Here is an 18,229-nt window from a genome sequence, read left to right on the forward strand (position 1 = left end):
TTTTTTTTTTTTTGGTTCTTTTTTTCGGAGCTGGGGACCGAACCCAGGGCCTTGTGCTTCCTAGGTAAGCGCTCTACCACTGAGCTAAATCCCCAGCCCCCACACTACCTTTCTTACTTTCGAGGTGATGATCTCAACTCACATTTGCAACTGTCGGCACCTACCTGGTTTTCCAAGTCTGCTTTCTTCTGCTTATTCAACTCAAGTGTGTCTTGGAGCTTGGCCAGCTTGTCCTGAACCTCACGCAGGGCAGCCTGCTTCTTTCTAAGGCCTTCCATAGCAATCCTCAGCTCCCCTTCAGCTGCAGCCAGCTTTATCTTTTTGGGAGCTACAATTTTTGCCACTCTACAAAATAATCAAGTTGGAAAATTACATTCCTTTGAACATATATGGAGCTTTGTAATGTAAATTTGCCTTCTAAATACTCTTTGCAAGGAGTAAGACACCCCTTTCTGCAGAATTTACACCTAATTGTAGAGTCCACATTTCATCTAAGAATCAAATCTGATACAAAGTGTGAAGAACAACCGTGAGGACTTGGCGGGGTAAGAGAGCAGGTAAGGAGCAGTCACCCCTCAGAGACAGAGTCCCTCAAGCTGTCCTCGAACTTGTAGAGTAGGCTATGGTAGTAGGCCAGCAAGTTCCAAGGCTCCGCCTGTCGGTGCCTGACTGGTGCTGAGATTCAAGTTAATGCCACCATGCCTGACTTCTCTTATGTGGTTCAGTGGGTTGAAATGGGTCCTTGTGCAGTAAGACAAGCACTTCACAGACTGAGCTGTCTCTCCAGCCCAAATATTTGTACGTCCTGGTGTTGGTAATAGAATCTCGTACATGCGAGGCAAGGTCTCTACCACCCAGCAGCAGCACATCAACCTCTACCCTATTTTAAATAAAATTTACACTTATAAGATATAAAGAGAGCCAATTTTTACTACCATGCCATAATTCTGTATATTTTTAAGTGACTTAGTAAAAGTTTAGTACTTCTTCGATTTAATTTTTCAACATAGTAAATAAACAAAAGTTTTGGGGAGACTTTAGAAATTTTTTAGTAAGGAGTATTCCTAACTCCTGAAACTTTAATGATCATTAAATCACATATTACTTTTAATTGCTACAGTTTGGGCTCTAGTAAAAATAAAAGCAGTAATTGTGATGTGTTTTCTGACAACCTCTTTTCCTTCATGGGCTCCTAGCTTTCTCTTGTCTATATGAGTGGGAGGGCAAATCCAACACCCCAGTCAGGTCTCTTCTCTATACTTACTTGTCATAGGAGTCCATGGCGATGACCCACTTGCAGAGACCTTCAGCAGCTGTTGAAGCATTCCGAATCTTTTCTGGAACGAAGTCTGGGTTGGGGATATAGCTCTTCCTTATGATATTCATATAAGCAGGAGGAATATTGTCCTTGTCGTACTCATGAAGTGACTGAAGAAATCTTATGTCACCAAGAAGTCTCTTAGCAGGGCCCCAGAAATCCTCAATTTTCTTCCCGGAACCTGTTGGGTCAGGGATTTTGTCAGCTTTGATCCCTTTCAATATGCAGATAGCTTCCATGACAAGCTTGACGCCAGCAGGGGGACTCTTCATGGACTTCACAACGGTGATATCCTTGAAAAACAATGTTTTGTTATTAAGAGAAATAAATGTCTGCTTGTACATCCACTGTAGTCATATTAACAAGTTCAATCTTTCAAACTAGGCTTTAAGGTACCTTAAGATACAGAAATTTTCTGTGTTGGGCAGAAATGGCAGAATCATGGCAAGAATGTTGACAAGTCAATTGGGAGGGAATCTTAAAACAACAAAAGAATAATTGTGGGAACTTATAGTGGGGGAGTGGCACAAGGCTCTGGTAGGAACCACCATGATGGAGAAAGGTGAAAGGGGAGAAGAGAAGGTGAAACTAGTGGGGGCGGTGGGGGTGCTTGTGGGGGCAGTGGTGGCAGTGGTGGCGGCGGCGGCAGTTCCTGACGTGGTTGTGGGGGTGATGATGGTCATAGTTGTAGTAGCAGTGGTAGTGGTGTCAACTGGCAGCTTTGTCCCTTTTCAAAAATACCTTTGTCCTGAAAACAAATATCTTTTTCAGGTAAACCAAGGAATTCTCTTGCCAATTAAAAAAATGTTTGTAAACTTTGGATGCTAACTTGAGAGAAACTAAACTGTGGTACCCCATGGCAAAGCCTCAGCCCCGGGCACAGCTCTCACCTGCGCGGTCAGGGTATCAAGGGCAGCCAGCGCAGACTCCAGGATGGGTAGGGCTTCGGCCAAGTCGGCATCGCATTCGTCTTTAATGGCTTTGGCGGCCATGGCTTGGTCGTTTGCTACTGTCTCGTCAGCTTTCACGATCTTCTCAGTTTTGGCAACCTCAATGGACTCCTTCTCAATCATTATCATCATGTCATCAACCTGTCTGCTGGCAACTTTTAACTGAGGATGGAGTGCCTCCAGCTCGCCCTGCATGGTGGCCACCTGAGACGAAGCCGAGTCCAGTTTATCCAAACCCACCTCGTATCTCCTTTTCATTTTCATCACTTCGCTGGAAGCAAACAGATGAAATGACATTATGTGCGTGGGTCTGTTTATCACATCAAGGGTCATCCTGCATGCTCTTGAGTCTCTCACCCCTTTTGAAGTAACTAAAGGTATGGTCTAAAAGTCCTTCACAAGTATTAGGTATGAAAAAATAAAATACAAAATCATGAACAAAACAATGCTGGATTGTGCACAGTTATGACCAAATAGTATATTTCAGTTCTTTCTGTGTTTTCAGTGCCCTGGGTATATGATAAAAGCTCCCGAGAATAAATAACTCTAGCAACAAGGCAAAGAGCCTCCTGTACCAAAAGTGAGCAGGTTCCCTCTAACGTTAGTCTCCAGAGTAAGCTGCTTCCAACAGTACTACAGTTCTTGTAATAATCACTTATTTCATAGAGACCCTGATGCCCAAATATGCCATTTTGAATATTGCCATAGGTGAAAATGTATTCAAAAGTTATTACATCTTCCCAGCTGTTAGGAAGTCGAGGCTAGCCAGCCTGGGCTACATTAGCCTACGGTACACAGTGAGACCTGTATTTGAAATATATTTAAATTACATCTTGAAATAGAAATTTTTAAAATTAAGACAAAAGGAAATTGATATTGAAAAATCAACACTTTTTATGCAAAGTGATTTTTAAAGGAATGATAACTGATTAGAAATTTTTAAATTTTAATATTCTTTTACATGCTTGTCCATGTATGTTCTCTACTAGGAAAAATCTCCTTATCTATAACAATTCATTTTAAAATATTGCATTTATTCAAAAGTGATATATTTCAAAAATCAAGAAAGTAGCTGGAGTAAGATATTAGCTTGAGGTAGACAAAGGAACATAACTTATCATATACAAAGTAACCCAAGAGAGGAAAAGCAAAACCAACCACTGGAAAGGCTGGTGATAGGGAAGGAGAAGAAAGTCAGACACATCTCTATCACGTGTTGAATTCCCTCTGATAAAGTAAAATATTTGACAAAAATAGGAACAGAGGTGCCAGATCTATGCACAGTCCTGTATCGTGTGTGAGTTCGGTCTCCATCAAAGCCTGGAGTTCCACAAAGGTTTTGCTCGTCAGCATGAGATGGGAACCGCACTCATCCCAGGTGACACTTTGATAACTTAAGTCCTGACTTTTGGTCAGGTGACACGCTGACTTGGTTTTCTGGTTAGAGCTAGCTATTGAGAGCTCTGGGGTTTAAGCAACTGGAATGACCACAAACGTAAGGTAAGAATTCTAGTTGAAATTAAAGGAGAACTTAATTTTTTTAATTTGCAAGAACACCTGAAAGTGTTCATCAAAGAAGATTCTCTGTATAGCAAGCTGAGCCCACAACTGGACATGTTACGAAGAACAGTGGGTTGTAGAGAAGCTATCCCTGCTGGGCAGATACATCTGCAATACAGCTCCTGCGTCTATGGCTCAGGAACATCAGAGAAAAGGGGACAGAAAGATTCTAAGAAGCAGGATACCAGGAAGTCTGTTATGAGGCCATCTCTCTTAGAAGGGGCTACATAAACTAAGACTGGAGCAAAAGCAATATGAATAGAAATGGTAACGGAACGGGAAAATCTCACAGGGTCCCACCCAACTCGAGGACTACAGGCAACTAGCGACTGCCAAAAGAGGGATGAGCTCCTGACTGTTATCCAACACAAAGTGGTCAGCCCTGCAACCATGCACACAAAGAACAAAAATAGACTCAACAGATTTACTTACACATTTGTGTGTGTATGTGTGTGTTTATAAAACAATAATTTAAGAAAAAGAGGCTATCAATTTGAGGAGGGGAAATAGGAAGGATGGAAAAAAGGAAGGAATGGGAAGGGAGAAAAGACATAATTATATTTAATCAAAATGTAAAAATAAATATTAAGAATTAAATTTCAGAAAATTATGAAGGGACACTGAAAGATAAAAACTTGAAAGAGTAAACGAGAGTATTGGAGATGCCCAGAACGCCATGACTCTTCATCCTTCCCATCAGTTCATGTCTTGTTGGCTTTACCTTGCTTTCAGTTAGGATAACCTTAAACACCATGGGTATACAAGTCTTGTTCATGAATGATGTCCAAAATTTAATCTCTGAGAATTTATTGTCTGCCTTCTTAGGCAAATCAAAAAGAACAAGCAAGATCACTTTAGGTAAAGAATCTTGAGAGCCAAATAAATAAAATCCTGTCAAGTCAAGTAGCAGCCTTGGGTGGGAATTGTAGATTTCATTAGATAGATGGAATTTTACTTATGATAAGACTGACTAGGGTAGGTTCAAAGGGATCAGGACAGCCCAGCCTGGGAGAGGGTAGCAATCGATACTCTAAGTAGGGCATAAGGAATGTCCTGTAAGTGTCTTGGTACCATCTTGTTCAATATGAGAAATAAGACTTCAAAATACTTATGTTCTTGAGCTGGATACTGGGAGATATGAATTTAATTATGGAAATACATACTAACATTTCATGTTAAAGAATCTGTTTTAAGTATTTTTTAATATTTAAAAGAATTTGTTCTGTTAGGTTAATAGTATTGAATCCATTGTAAATATAATGTAATTGAGCCCATACATTATGGTCTGTTTTAGGTTTAAAAAAATCTTTAGAATTTTATAATGTATAATTTATGGTTCACAGTACAGATAAGTTTGATTAACTACACTCATAAATTATTTAAGTAACTAAACTTGGTTTGTTAAACCCAAGATAAAAATCCATCAATGATAAATATGCAGTTACCAGGCTCTCTGTTGCAGGGAACGTTACTGTCTCTCAATAAAGTTTTGCTTGTTTTCCCTTTGCACAAAGCATAAATACAATATAGAATTCACCTTAGTGAGCATTTGGGACCCAGTATTAACTGAAGGCTTTCTTAAGGGACTCCACTAAAATTTTCTGAATTTCCAACTTTCAAGTTTAATGTTAATAAATTTTAAATTTTAGAATATGCATTCCAACTATTAATTTTTTAGACAGAAAGAAAGTCTAGGATCAACTTATCTGAAAACTCATGTTGACACTTGCTGTAGTGTAGTTTACTAAATTTTCTAAACTTTAAACTTCTAATCTTAATGTTAGTAACTTTTAAATTTAAGTGCATTTCGAGTATAACCAAAGGAAGTTTGAGATCACTCTGAAAACTCAGGTCAACACTGGCTGTAGGATGTACCTCTTACGCTCTGAATTGACATTTTCAAATGGAAGGTTAGAGAAGAAAAGCCAACTCTAAAAATTGAATGGCTGTCTCCTGGATTGTGGCTGTAGAGATGCCGAAAAGAAGGCTTATCCATCAGCTTACTCCCAGTCAAAGGGAAAAGCACCACTCTTTAATGGCCCTCACTCGGCATCATGGTCAAGGAATCCTAGGGGTTTAGCCACTGTCTTTAAGGGAACACCTCGTCCTTCTATGAGTGGGGAAATATCTTCATCAAGGTACACATGTGTATTAGTGTTTTGTAGCCAGTGGTCAGTCAACTTGGGGTTTCATTCCTCAAACACTATCCACCTTACTAAAGCTGGCTGGCCAGCAGCCCCAGGGATTGGCCTGTCTCCATCTTCCAGCACTGGGATTAGAAACGCATGCTGCTGTGCACGCCCAGCTTCTACTCCCCGCTGGGGCTCTGGGGATTATAATTAAGATCCTATGATTGTACGGCCGACTCCCCAGTGATACCTCCAATCTTGCAGTAAATGCAATAATAAATTTATGGTGTGCTAGGCAACATAATTACACCCAAGAATAGACTGCTTCCTACCCTCAGACTCTATAAGTACTGACTCTCAGTTTTAATCAAACAGTATATTCATAGGCAAAGCATTTGGTTTGTGCCATTGTTATGTACAAACATTTTTCAACTTGCATTGCTTAACTTAAAGACAGAACATTACATCCTTACTTTCTTTTCTTTTCTAACAACAGTTTGAAGGTAGAGATCAATTCCAGGTAAGAGGTGGGAGTCACATAATTATATCTTTGAAGTTCATTATGGAAGGTCGTTGATAAGTTGATAGTAGAAGTGTGGAAGCTTTTACACATGTCAATACAGCCTTCCCGGATTTCCTCTGACATCTCAATGTCTTCCAGGAACCGTGAAGCAACTGCTTCCAGTGCGTCTTCTGGCCATGACTAAATTTAAAATGAATATTTTAGCAATTCATCAAGGTCAGTAACAGGATCCTGTTACTGCAGCGGCCCTTTGCAATATGTGGGCCTGGGACAGAGAGGAATAGTTTGGGGGCACGCAGTAGGAAAGACATGCTCACCAAGAGCCTTCTTCCTGCCCTTGCCTGCTTAAGGTGGAATGACAGTGGCCTGAGGAAGGTAGCACTCTCTCCAGTTTACTCTGGGATTAGAGACATTGTTGCCAAGTGTTAACTGGACAAAGAAAGGGATCTAAATTCAATGTTTCCCTGCGTGTGTTATGTATTATTTCATTTTATCCTCTTCTCGTTTTTTATACTTTCCTGTTAAACAACAGAGTCCCATAAATGACCACAACCTAGGTATCTCTTGGATAGCTCACAGACACCTCAATATCAACAAGCCTGTGCCACTATTCCTCCCTCCACATCAGAGCTGTATTCTTCCTCAACTCAGCAAACTTCACCATCAGTCACCAAGGTGTCTGAGTCAAAGCACAGGGATTATCCTTCCTCTCCTCCTCTTCCCCAGACCTCTGTATACTCCATTAGAAAATTCCACAGGCATCTCGCCCCTAAGATCACTTCCACACTCTCCCTTCTTTCTACACCACTGCCATTCTCACACACATTTCTGTTATCTTTAGCCAATATGCTCCAGTGTTAGCCTTGCTGCTTTCATTCTCCAGAAAGACACAAAATGTCTTCTCAAAATATAAACCACACTCTTAGCACACTTCCCAGTGCAACTCCGGAAGTCTTCCCATGTGATAAGATCACAACCAACTCGCAAATTTTTATCTGATTTTGCCTTTCCTAGCTTTCATGACGCCTCCCTCTGAGTTCTTTTGCTCCCATTATCCTAATCCCTTTTCTTCCACCCAGGCCCACTTTTACTAGTTCACATCTCTTCTAAGGTCTTGGTCCTTGTCAGTTTTGTTTTGCTTTGCTATGCTTTTTCCTTTTAAAGGTTGTCTGTAGAAAGCCTTGGCTCCCGTAAGTACCTTTTCATCTGTCATTGTTACCATATTACCCAGAAGGTACAAAGCAAGAAAGAAGGGAACAAAGGATGCTCACCTGAAACAAATTATGAAGCAATAGAGCTATAGAGCCTATGCAAATTTCCAGCATCATACATGGCTGTGTCAGATTTCAGCTATAGCCCCTCATGTATTCTAAATGGGGAGGCTGCCCCGTGGTACCATGGGAAGCCTGGGAGCATCTGCGATCTCATACACTTCCTGCTTTTCTCTCATACACTTCCTGCTTTTCTCTCATACACTTCCTGCTTTTCTCTCATACACTTCCTGCTTTTCTCCCCCGTCTTTGCCATAGCTTCTCTGGTCTCAGCCTGTGCTGTCTGAAACAAAGCTATACTACAAAAGTCCCCACAGTGTTTTTCCTTTTGATTCTTGTTTTGTTTGGTAAATAGGGCAGAGGGTGGAATAAGCCAGAAGGTGGGGGTCTGTCTGAGTTCTACATGTCCTCCCATCATGCCCTCTTGGCTCTCTTCCCCAAACAATGCTTCTGTGACCAGTCCTTCCCAGGCTCTTCTCGGCTAGGACTTCAAGTATGATGCTTCCTATCAGGATCCTGATAGAAGGGCAGATTAATCCTAAAATTCTTTTCTGTAGTATATTGATATTAATGAATGATGCCCTATAACGATTTATGTTGTTATAACTGCATATGATACATTATGATAAAAATCAAAGATTTTGCTAGCCTACATTTTGAGGCGGAGTCTCTGAAATATTTTATGATGATGATGGAGATTCAACATTTCTACCTAAATTTTACATGGAAATACCTGAAACCAATCAATGGTACAGCAGTTAACAAGAGCAGGGAATTTCCGAAGACGAATCCGAAATGCATCTCCGATGGGACTCATGGCTAGGACCACGTGAAGCTGGTTGCGGCAGCGGTCAATAAACATGTTGAAAAGAGCTATGGGACTCCCGTCTGTCTGTTTGGTTTTATCCCGTTGACGATCTAACTGACGCATCTTTTCACATATTTCTTGCTTCTCATCTAAAGCAAAGAGGTTTGGAACCTCCCCAGCATTTAGGAGATTGTTGACATCTTCTAGAAACGACTCTCTCTTGATCTGCGTGTCTGTGAACAGGAAGACCCCCTGCATGTCACCTTCTGCACATTTTCTTAAGATCACTTTTAGATCTTCATGCCACTCGTGGCTACCATAGCCCTTGGAGATCTCCACCTGGAAGAGTGAATAATCCGCCATGTGTGCAGCCAGTCGGGTGACTGACTGCCTTCCGCTCCCGCCAACCCCCACCAGGAGGGCGTGGCTTCGCGGCTGCTTCAGGATTCGAGAAATTCTACTTATGTGTTCTATGGCAAAACGGAATAAGACGAGGTTCATGGGTTTCTTGCTCATGTTGTTATATTCATCTAAATGGCCTTCTACAATCACCCTGAGAGCATCCACATTTGGAATTTCTCTGTAGCCAAAATCTTCCCTTTTAGGATCATGGAAATCACAGAACATTAAACTTCTTAAATCATCTTCTTCTACAATGCCATCATTATCAAAATCCAAGTTTTTAAATAGGTCATGAAAATCTTCCTGCATGTAATTTCTCAGAATTTCTTGTATGTAGTTAACAAGCCAGCTTCTATCAGCATTATCCAGAAGGCGATCATAATATACTCGGAGGACCTGAATAGTTTTAAAAGTGGCATTAAGAATATTTTTTATGTTCACTTATTTATTTTGTGTAAATTAAAAACATAAAATAGGTAGTACAAAATACCGTCATAAATATCTATAGGTTTTCTTAGACACATAGGTGAAGACTTAAGACTATCTCATAATAAAGTTTAAATATTAATTTTAACAATGTCTATTTGATACAATAGTTACCTTCAGTGATCAATACATGAAAAGTAATTCGTATGCAGCCATGTCTATGAATCATATCAATGACCAGCATGGTATGACAACCCTAAGGGTGCAGTAGTGGCACATACTTGGTGGTGACCAACAGCTTTCTAATTGGACTTACGAACACTTCAAGAGGGAAATTATGTCTGGTACTTGAAATTAGATCACCACCCAGTGCTTGTAAGGTCAGATCAGGGGCCCAGTAAGTAGACAAGTTGTTTCCCTTCAGTAAGTACTACTTCCTGCTGACTATTACCGCCCTGACGTTATAGTTCATTGTGGACTGAATCACATAGCCCTGCGTTTGGAGACTGGGCCTTCAAGAGACAGTTACAGCTGAATGATATCAAAATGGCCCCTAATCTGACAAAACAGGAGATGTATGTATGGGAAGAGGATGTTTAGCTAGCGTGCTCTCTAGCTTTCCTGCCCTACCCTTTCTTTCTCTAACTCTGAGGACGAGCCTTTGAAAATTAGCATTCCAAGTGTTCAGTTTTATTATGGTGAGTTTCGTTGTAAATTTTTCTGATGTATGATGGATATTTCATACTTATCTAACATATGATTTACAAACACTGTCTCTGTCCTACTTATTGTCTTTTTACTTTCTTAGTTTCCCTTGCAACGTGAGAACAATTTAATTTTGTTGAAATTCATTCATCTCTTTCTGTCCTTGGGATTGTTGTTTTGCTTTGTTTTTGTAAAATACCTATAGTTAACAAATAAACTAGGTAATATGCTTGCTAAAGTTTGGACACCATGGAGAAACCACAGGGAATGAAAGGAAACCAGTTTTCTTCAAAAGCCTTTTATGAAATGATACCAAGTCCTTTCCAGATATTGCTAGAAAGGAAAACAGGCTCCCACTGTATTCTTCCACATATATTAAGCCCTGAAGGAAGCTTTCTTACATGAGCAGGAATAAATCACAGATTGAGTTCAATACTTCACATTTTTTAAAATACCAAAGACAACGTGTCAAATGTTGTTCTTGGAATGGAGGATAAATCAGAGAATGAAAGGAAAGAAAGAAACTTTCCTTGTGAAGTTGGCATGCTAAGGGAGATGGATGATAAACCTAAGAAGCCCTCCAACAAGCTAGGGATTGCCAAATCCTAGAGAAAGTGGGGAAGAGAACAATTGTTGGGTGGAAGTGGGCTGTTGGGCTGTAGTATTAAACAGCATGATCAGTGCTCACTGAGGCTAGATGTGACCAAAAGCAAGGAGGTGACTAGGTCCAGACGCTCAACATCAGGCAGAAAAGCTGTTCAGAAGCCTTGAGGGGAAAGGGCATAGGTACCCAAATCAGTCCCTGTGCACCACTGGATTAAAATTCTGAACACACACACACACACACACACACACACACACACACACACACAAACATTCATATATCTGAGAATATGAAATAGTCATTAAAATTCCAAGTTATTTTGTTATGGACCTTGTTAATTATCCAAAGAACTATTAGCCATTGTTAAAGTTAAATTATCTGTTAGAATCTGCAGAGGGCTCAAAGGAGACTGTGTATGTCACACATGCACAACAGCAGATATAAACTACTCATTGGCTAGAAAGAAGCAACCGCATGTATAATCCCATGAGATAAAGCCTGTTATGCAATAACCATTTTCCCTGCTTCCTCCCTCTATGTACTCAGGCACCAGTATTTACTGAGTTCTTGTTACATGCCACGCACTAGGGAAAGTGTTTGACAAGCAAAGGCTGATGCAGTAACAGAGACAACAAGCAAACAAGCAAACAAAACTCAGAATGTTCCAGGTGATGGTATGTGCTATGAAGAAGAAAAGTAATGGTTAATGACTGTGGGATTGGAGTGGCTCATACGATTGTACAGTATACTGTGTAATAAAGGGATCTCTAAGTAATGAGCACAGGCATTCTATATAATGAGAAGAAAATACTACAGGCAGAAGAGTGATCAAGGGCAACGCTCCTGAGATGGAAAATTCTAAATGTTTCCTAGAATAAGATTGTCTCACGGTGAAATCCTCCCTTGTTCTAAATCTTTCTGTAACAGCAGAATTTATGTGTTGAAATCTACCCTCCAAGATGATAGTGGAGCTTTGGGGAGGTAATCAAGTTGTGGGTCAGAGTACTCATAAATAGATTAATGTTTTATAAAGAAACTGCCGAGTGCCTGATCTTGTGGATACAGGGGGAAAGCTGTGGCTACAAACAAGCAGACTTTCCTCAGACACCACACTGCCCCTCCCCAGACCTAGGCAGTCTTGGCCTCTAGAACTGTTTGAGATAAAATGCCTGCTATTGATAAGCCACTCCATCTAAATGTTCTTGGTTAAAGTATCCACCATCCCCAAGAAGGTATTAAATATAACAGTAATATTAAGGTAATGATGAAAACTACAGCAGTTGGTTGGAAAGAAGCCAATACATAATTCTCTTTAGAAGATGTGGTTTAATGGACAAAAGGACTCAAGGCCATTTTCAGGCCTCTAGGTGGGAGGAACACCATTAGACAGAAACAGTACAATAAATGTAAATGTTAAAATAATGAGGCCTCATGGAGAAGGAAGGGCTTCCCTTTAAAACCTGGAGAGCTGCTTCATGAAAAAGAGAGAGGAAAGACTGACTAGTAGAGAGATCCTCCTTGGAGAGCAGCCTTCAGAACACTTCCTTGAGCAAATCCCAGGAACAGATGGAGCATCAGACATTTACAAGCCGGAAGGACTGGAGGGAGCTTTCACGTCCCATGATTTAGTGTACCACTGTGTTTGTGATAAAGAGTATAGAAGAGTTAGGTACCACACACTGAGAGCTTTCAAGTCAGCACGCACTGCTTCTTAACTCTACTCCACAGCTGGCTGCAGGGAGGCTGGTCTTCATGCTGTGGAATCTGGACTTTTAGAAGTGACCACTGTCTTTTAGAGACAGGCTGTGTTTGAACAGCAGGCATACTCTTCCAATGACCTTAACACTTCATCCTTGGCCCCCACCTCTAACTTCTAGGATATTTCTATGATTCATTTGCCCACTAAACATATAATCTCTGTCCCTATCCCCAGATGTGGGACATAGTCAGCCAGTTAGCAGAGCTATAGTCAAGAATGACCAGGAGGTCATACTTTCCAGAGAACAATATTAGCCTTGCTGAGGCTACAACTTCCAAGTTCAGATGGCCACTAGGATTCAGATTTGTACTTGTAAGGACTATCACAAACCACATGAAGCTCAAGAAGAAGGACGACCAAAGTGTGGATGCTTCAGTCCTTCTTAGAAGGGGAAACAAAAATATTCATAGGAGGAAATATGGAGACAAAGTTTGGAGCAGAGACCAAAGAAAGGCCATCCAGAGACTGCCCCACCCGGGGATCCAGCCCATTTACAAACAGTCACCAAACCCAGACAATATTGATGATGCCAAGAAGTGCATGCTGACAGGAGCTTGATATAGCTGTCTTCTGAGAGGCTCTGCCAGAGCCTGACAAACACAGAGGCAAATGCTTGCAGCCAATCATTAAACTGAGAATGGGGTCCCCAGTGGAAGAGTTAGAGAAAGGATTGAAGGAGCAGAAGGGGTTTGCAACCCCATAAGAACAACACCAACCAACCAGAGCTCCCAGGGAGTAAACCACCATCCAAAGAGTACACATGGACAGACCCATGGCTCCAGATGCATACGTAGCAGAGGATGGCCTTCTGGGGCATCAATGAGAGGAGAAGCCCTTGATCCTGACAAGGCTCCATTCCCCAGTGTAGGGGAATGTCAGGGCGGGAGGTGGGAAGAGGTGGGTGGGGGAGCACCCTCATAGAGCAGGGGGACAGAGATGGGATAGGGGGTTTATGGATGGGAATCCAGAAAAGGAGATAACATTTGAAATATAAATTTTAAAAAATCCAAGGTAAAAGAAAGGAAGGAAGGAAGGGGGGAGAGAGAGAGAGAGAAAGTAACTGGACCCCCTCCCCCTAAAAAAAGGCCAAAGTATTTCTCAGCTTGCCTGTAAACTCATGAAATCCTAAGGGTAAAAGAAACTAGACAGTCCCACCCAAACTGAATGTCCCTCCCTTCTACTTCCTGGTGTCAGTGTCTCTCTCTCTGGCTTCTGACTTCCTCTTACTCTCTATGGTACGTTCTTCTGTTCATTCCCTGTCAACTGGTTATTTGCTTTGCCTCTTGACCTATAGTTGACTTTATTTAGCCCTGTTTGCAAAAAACAGAAAGCTCTTGGATTATAAAGCTGTGTGCTGGGGCTGGGCCATACCAGGACTAGAAACAGTTTTTTTTTTTTTTGTTTTTTTGTTTTTTTTTGCAGTAAATAACACAATTGGTTCACAGTGTGATCAAATACCCTGCAACATTTCTTTCCTATGTGATCCTACATCTATAACATCGACAATATCACATAGTGCTGAAAGTAGAAACTCGGGAAGCTCTGAACAACACCAACACTTATTTGTCCCTTACGACCCCCCAGAGATCTGCTTTGCATAGGAAGTTCCTAGTCAAGCTCTCCAGAAGAATACATTATATATCCAGAATTGAGAACTATTTGGCTAAATGGTGAAAGCTATAAATAAGAACATGCTCAAAAAAAAAAAAAAAAGGAATTCAACTGTTGTATCTCAAGTGTCTTGGGAAACTGGTTTGTTGAGATCTTTTAACTTTTACTGACTGAAGCACATGGATTTAGTGTGGCAGCATATTCTGATTTCTAGGTTAGTAAAAATAAAAACAACTATATTATTCACATATGGAACATGGGGTAGGGTTGGGTGTTTCCACCTTTCTGTGGTCTCTGTGACCATTTAAAATATCACACTATGATTTTCTATGTGTCACTTTTTGTGTTTTCTCCCTTCACTCCTTCTACCAAGTCTTTAGAAGAAAATGCACACAGACAGGAAGAAGAACATCCTTGCCTTATTCCCCAGAGAGCTTAAAGATATCTTTTGGGCTCTCAAATAGGGATCTTAATACTGGTTAGCTTTATAACTTTATTTTCTTTGGGTCATCTTCAAATAAATAACGTTAACTGATACAGTCATTGTTTATAAAACTACCTGTTTAACATTTCTTATCACAAACAAACGAAACCTGTTTAACCTAGGGAGGGTTACTGAAAGGAAAATTATACAGATTTAACGTTTAAAAATATGAAGTTAAAAGAGTAAGTTTCAAAAATCACAGACTCAGGACTAAACACTGTGAAAAGTAAGTCCAGGCAGCCCTGCCCTGCCGCTAGGACTAACAGACCATAAAGATAAAGAAAAGGAATGCAGGAACCAGCCTGAGTTATCAGGACTGACTCAAACCATCCAGCAGAAAGGCACCTCCCCCAGCTTACTCAGAGTCACACCTTAACCAGATGTCCTTCAAACCCTGATACGCCCCTAGCTTCTAAAATCCTGTACGCTCCAGTCAATACGTACTCTCCTGCTGTGCTGTAATCTCACTGCCATGTTTAAATGAGCCAATCACTTATAGCCGCGCCAGAAATTAGCCAATTGTGTGTAACCGCGCCAAACCCCCTAGCCTTCCCTATATAAACCCCTGACTTTTGAGCTTCGGGGTCGACACCTCTGTCTCCTGTGCAGGATACGTGTCGACCCGGAGATCCCCGTAATAGATCTCCATAATAAACCTCGCCTTTGCTTATTACATCCAAAATGGTCTCTCTGTGTCTGGGGTCCGCGATTTCCCACGACTTTAGAAAGGGTCTCTCTTTGGGGATCTTTCATTACAATGCTTAAAGGAAATGGGATGAAATTAATTCATACTTCAAGACATTCTGTATACCAAAATGGAAGATTAGACATTAAATACTTTAAAATTTAAGATATTAAATACTTTAAAATGTACTTTGACAATGGCCTAATTAGTAACAAATACCTAATGGACTTCACAACATGCATCCCTAAGTATTCTCTTTGACACAGCCACTGATATGGTAGTTCTTGCTCTTCTGTAACCACATTTGAATGATTTGGAATTTTACCTCATGAACCCACAGGCGTTTAATGGCCTCTTTGTTTTCTGCAGTTTCTGGTCTTGACAAACAAACACCTTGTATGACTCGGGAGAAATCACGAAGGTTGAACAGATAGTGAGACTTAGCTGGAGTAGGTAAGAGGTTCTTCATGGCATCTTTGTACAGGGTCATTGTGCCATTTACAATTTGTGTTGTCAAATCTAGAAAATCATCTGGAAACTTATAACTTAGGGGAAAATGCAAGAAAAAGTTAGCAAACACAGAAACACTTCATGTGACTAATGTAACATTGTTGGTTGTGATTCAATCAATTTGGTTTATAAAATTCCCACTTCTAATTATAATACTCGATTTTTTTTACTTATTTTCAAGATGCTTTCCATTTAGTATTTTGTGAGGTATCCAAAGGAACTCTGGGAATTCAGCAGGACCAACAGGCAGAGTAGATTTCAAGTGTGTACAAAAGCATAAGAACCAGACAAAGCCACTATGCCCAAACCAAGTGCTTCCTAACTCTTTGACTCTTTGATATTTCCAATTTTATATCAACAGGATCCATTAAAAGTAGTGAGAAGAATAAAAATTGCAAAGAAAAATAAGACTAAAAGAGGCAAAAATATGATTAGGGTAGAATAAAATATACAGAGAGATTATTCATTTGTAAAGATTGGCTACAATTAACTCTTGCTTAATGAGAAGCCAAGTGTATGCTCTGTCATCACTGGGCTTAGCAAAACATAAGAATTTCCCAAGAATAGGCACCAGAGATCCAAGATGGCTGACAACCAGATAAGAATGGCTCCAGGATGCCCACTCAGCTTCCGGGTTAAAGTTGAATCCCCTGAGCTGGGAAATAGGCTCGAGTCTCTGTTCTGAAATCTGGGCATGGAAACACCTCTGCAAGTTTGCACAAGAGGATATCCAAATCATAACATAAACTGCATACATCTTTTCAACCTTAATTGTACTCAGCTATGAAACCTCAAGGCAATTACCTACACATAGACACACCGCAGAACACAGTGCAGTGGCCCGTTTGTGAGAGAGAGACATCAGCTGTTACCTTTCCCTGTCTAGGGATGCTTTCATACGAACATGTAATAACTACTACTTATTTGATATGTTGCTACAAGACTTTATATTCGTTAATGAGAAAGAAAAAATAAGCACTCTTAAATTACCTACCAGGTCCTTAAATGCCAGGTCAGGATTCTGGAGAAGATTGTGAACATGGACTTGTCACTAAACTCATTGATGGTTATAATATTGAAATGTCTCATGTATCGAGGAGTTATTGGATTTCGGCCACCACCTAAAGATTAGAAAGTATAATTCTTAATAATATTGCTAGAATAATACTAAAGTATTTTCTTCCCTATTTGGCAGTTTAAAGTAACCTGGAAGATGATCAATTCATGGTATGCTATTTGTGGTACACCAAAAGATTTAAAAATAATTACCTGTTTGGGGAGGCACACTATCACAACTTATTTCCACCCAAACTTAAGATGAGGCTTTTCTAATCACATTACTTGAGTAAATTCCATTTGGTTATTCTATTCTAACTCCTCCCCCACATCTTGTAAGTCTAGTCTATAAAAGTACTTACATCCATAGGATAATGAGCACATTTTCAAACACATGAGTTCTGCAAGTGACAGCATTTAGCATGCCACTTCACAGAACTGAATCAGACTTAAAGTATATTTAAAACTGTATCATATTTACTACGCTCCAAGCTCTCAGCTCAACAATAGACAGATAAGTCATTTTAAAAAGGGATTTTCTCATATATTCTTAGTAAAATAATTTAAAAAGTATATAATAATTTTAGCATATAGTGTACATAAACATAATATCTGAAGCAGTATATTCAGAGTTCTTGGTCAAATGTTAGATTGAAGGCAGAAAAAAAAAATAGTGAGAGGTCTCTGGTTAGCAGACTTCAGCCATCTTTGGTATGCCAGGATTAGCTCAGTTATCAAACTCTTCTTTGAAAAGGAAAGGAAATGGAAGAGTCCGTTTCTCTGAATTCTCACTAGTTTAATTACTCTTAGCAAATTTTAAATGCAGGAACTAGCAAGAAGGGCTGTGCACTGGTGCGGAATGATGGTTATCTAGGATGTATTCTCTATTCTCCAGTCATCTCTGTAGTGATTTTCTCTCTTAGTAGTCAGAAACTCAGAATGTATGCATACCTGGAGGGCCCATAGCACACATGATCTGGATGTCCACCAGTTTAATCATAGAGCAATCTTTGAGGTCGTACCAATTCCAATGATCTAACCACTGTCTAAGTAACTCAATGGGTGGCTGAGCCCCATAGACCTCTCGAGCAGGCATATTCACGTCGTCTACAAAGACAATCTAAGAAAGAAAAGAGATTATCGAATATTAGCACCTAAGCCTCTTATGGTGGCACATGCCTACAATCCCTGCACTTGCGAGGTAGAGGCAGGAGATCTCTGAGTCTAATGCTAGCCTTGGTCTATATAGTGAGTTCCAGGCTACCTTGGGCTACACTAGTGAGGCACTGTCTCCAAAAGAAAAACATGAAATAAAAGGACAAAATAGAAAATAGTAGGGTTGGCATAGAACCCTACTATACAAATGATGTTGACAAAGTGTTCGTCTATATTCTTACAGCCAAAGGATATATACCTGAGAGGTGATTG

General features: G+C 40.3%; 1 protein-coding gene across 4 annotated transcripts in view; it reads right to left on the bottom strand.

The window, feature by feature from the left end:
• Dnah7 (dynein, axonemal, heavy chain 7) overlaps positions 1–18,229 on the bottom strand; it is a 305,667-nt gene that overhangs the window by 129,714 nt on the left and 157,724 nt on the right. For 3 of the 4 annotated variants that reach the window (XM_039084571.2, XM_039084570.2, NM_001419550.1), the window contains 8 exons: positions 17,753–17,921; positions 16,740–16,866; positions 15,561–15,780; positions 8,485–9,357; positions 6,431–6,660; positions 2,209–2,539; positions 1,265–1,611; positions 165–345 (listed from right to left, as the gene is read on the bottom strand). In XM_039084571.2, coding sequence (XP_038940499.1) covers positions 165–345; positions 1,265–1,611; positions 2,209–2,539; positions 6,431–6,660; positions 8,485–9,357; positions 15,561–15,780; positions 16,740–16,866; positions 17,753–17,921 — 2,478 coding nt within the window. Of the gene's footprint in view, positions 1–164; positions 346–1,264; positions 1,612–2,208; positions 2,540–6,430; positions 6,661–8,484; positions 9,358–15,560; positions 15,781–16,739; positions 16,867–17,752; positions 17,922–18,229 lie in introns of those variants that run through there. The other variant, XM_039084573.2, reaches the window with a different exon arrangement.

Source organism: Rattus norvegicus, chromosome 9, assembly GCF_036323735.1.
Source record: "Rattus norvegicus strain BN/NHsdMcwi chromosome 9, GRCr8, whole genome shotgun sequence".
Lineage (NCBI taxonomy): Eukaryota > Metazoa > Chordata > Mammalia > Rodentia > Muridae > Rattus > Rattus norvegicus.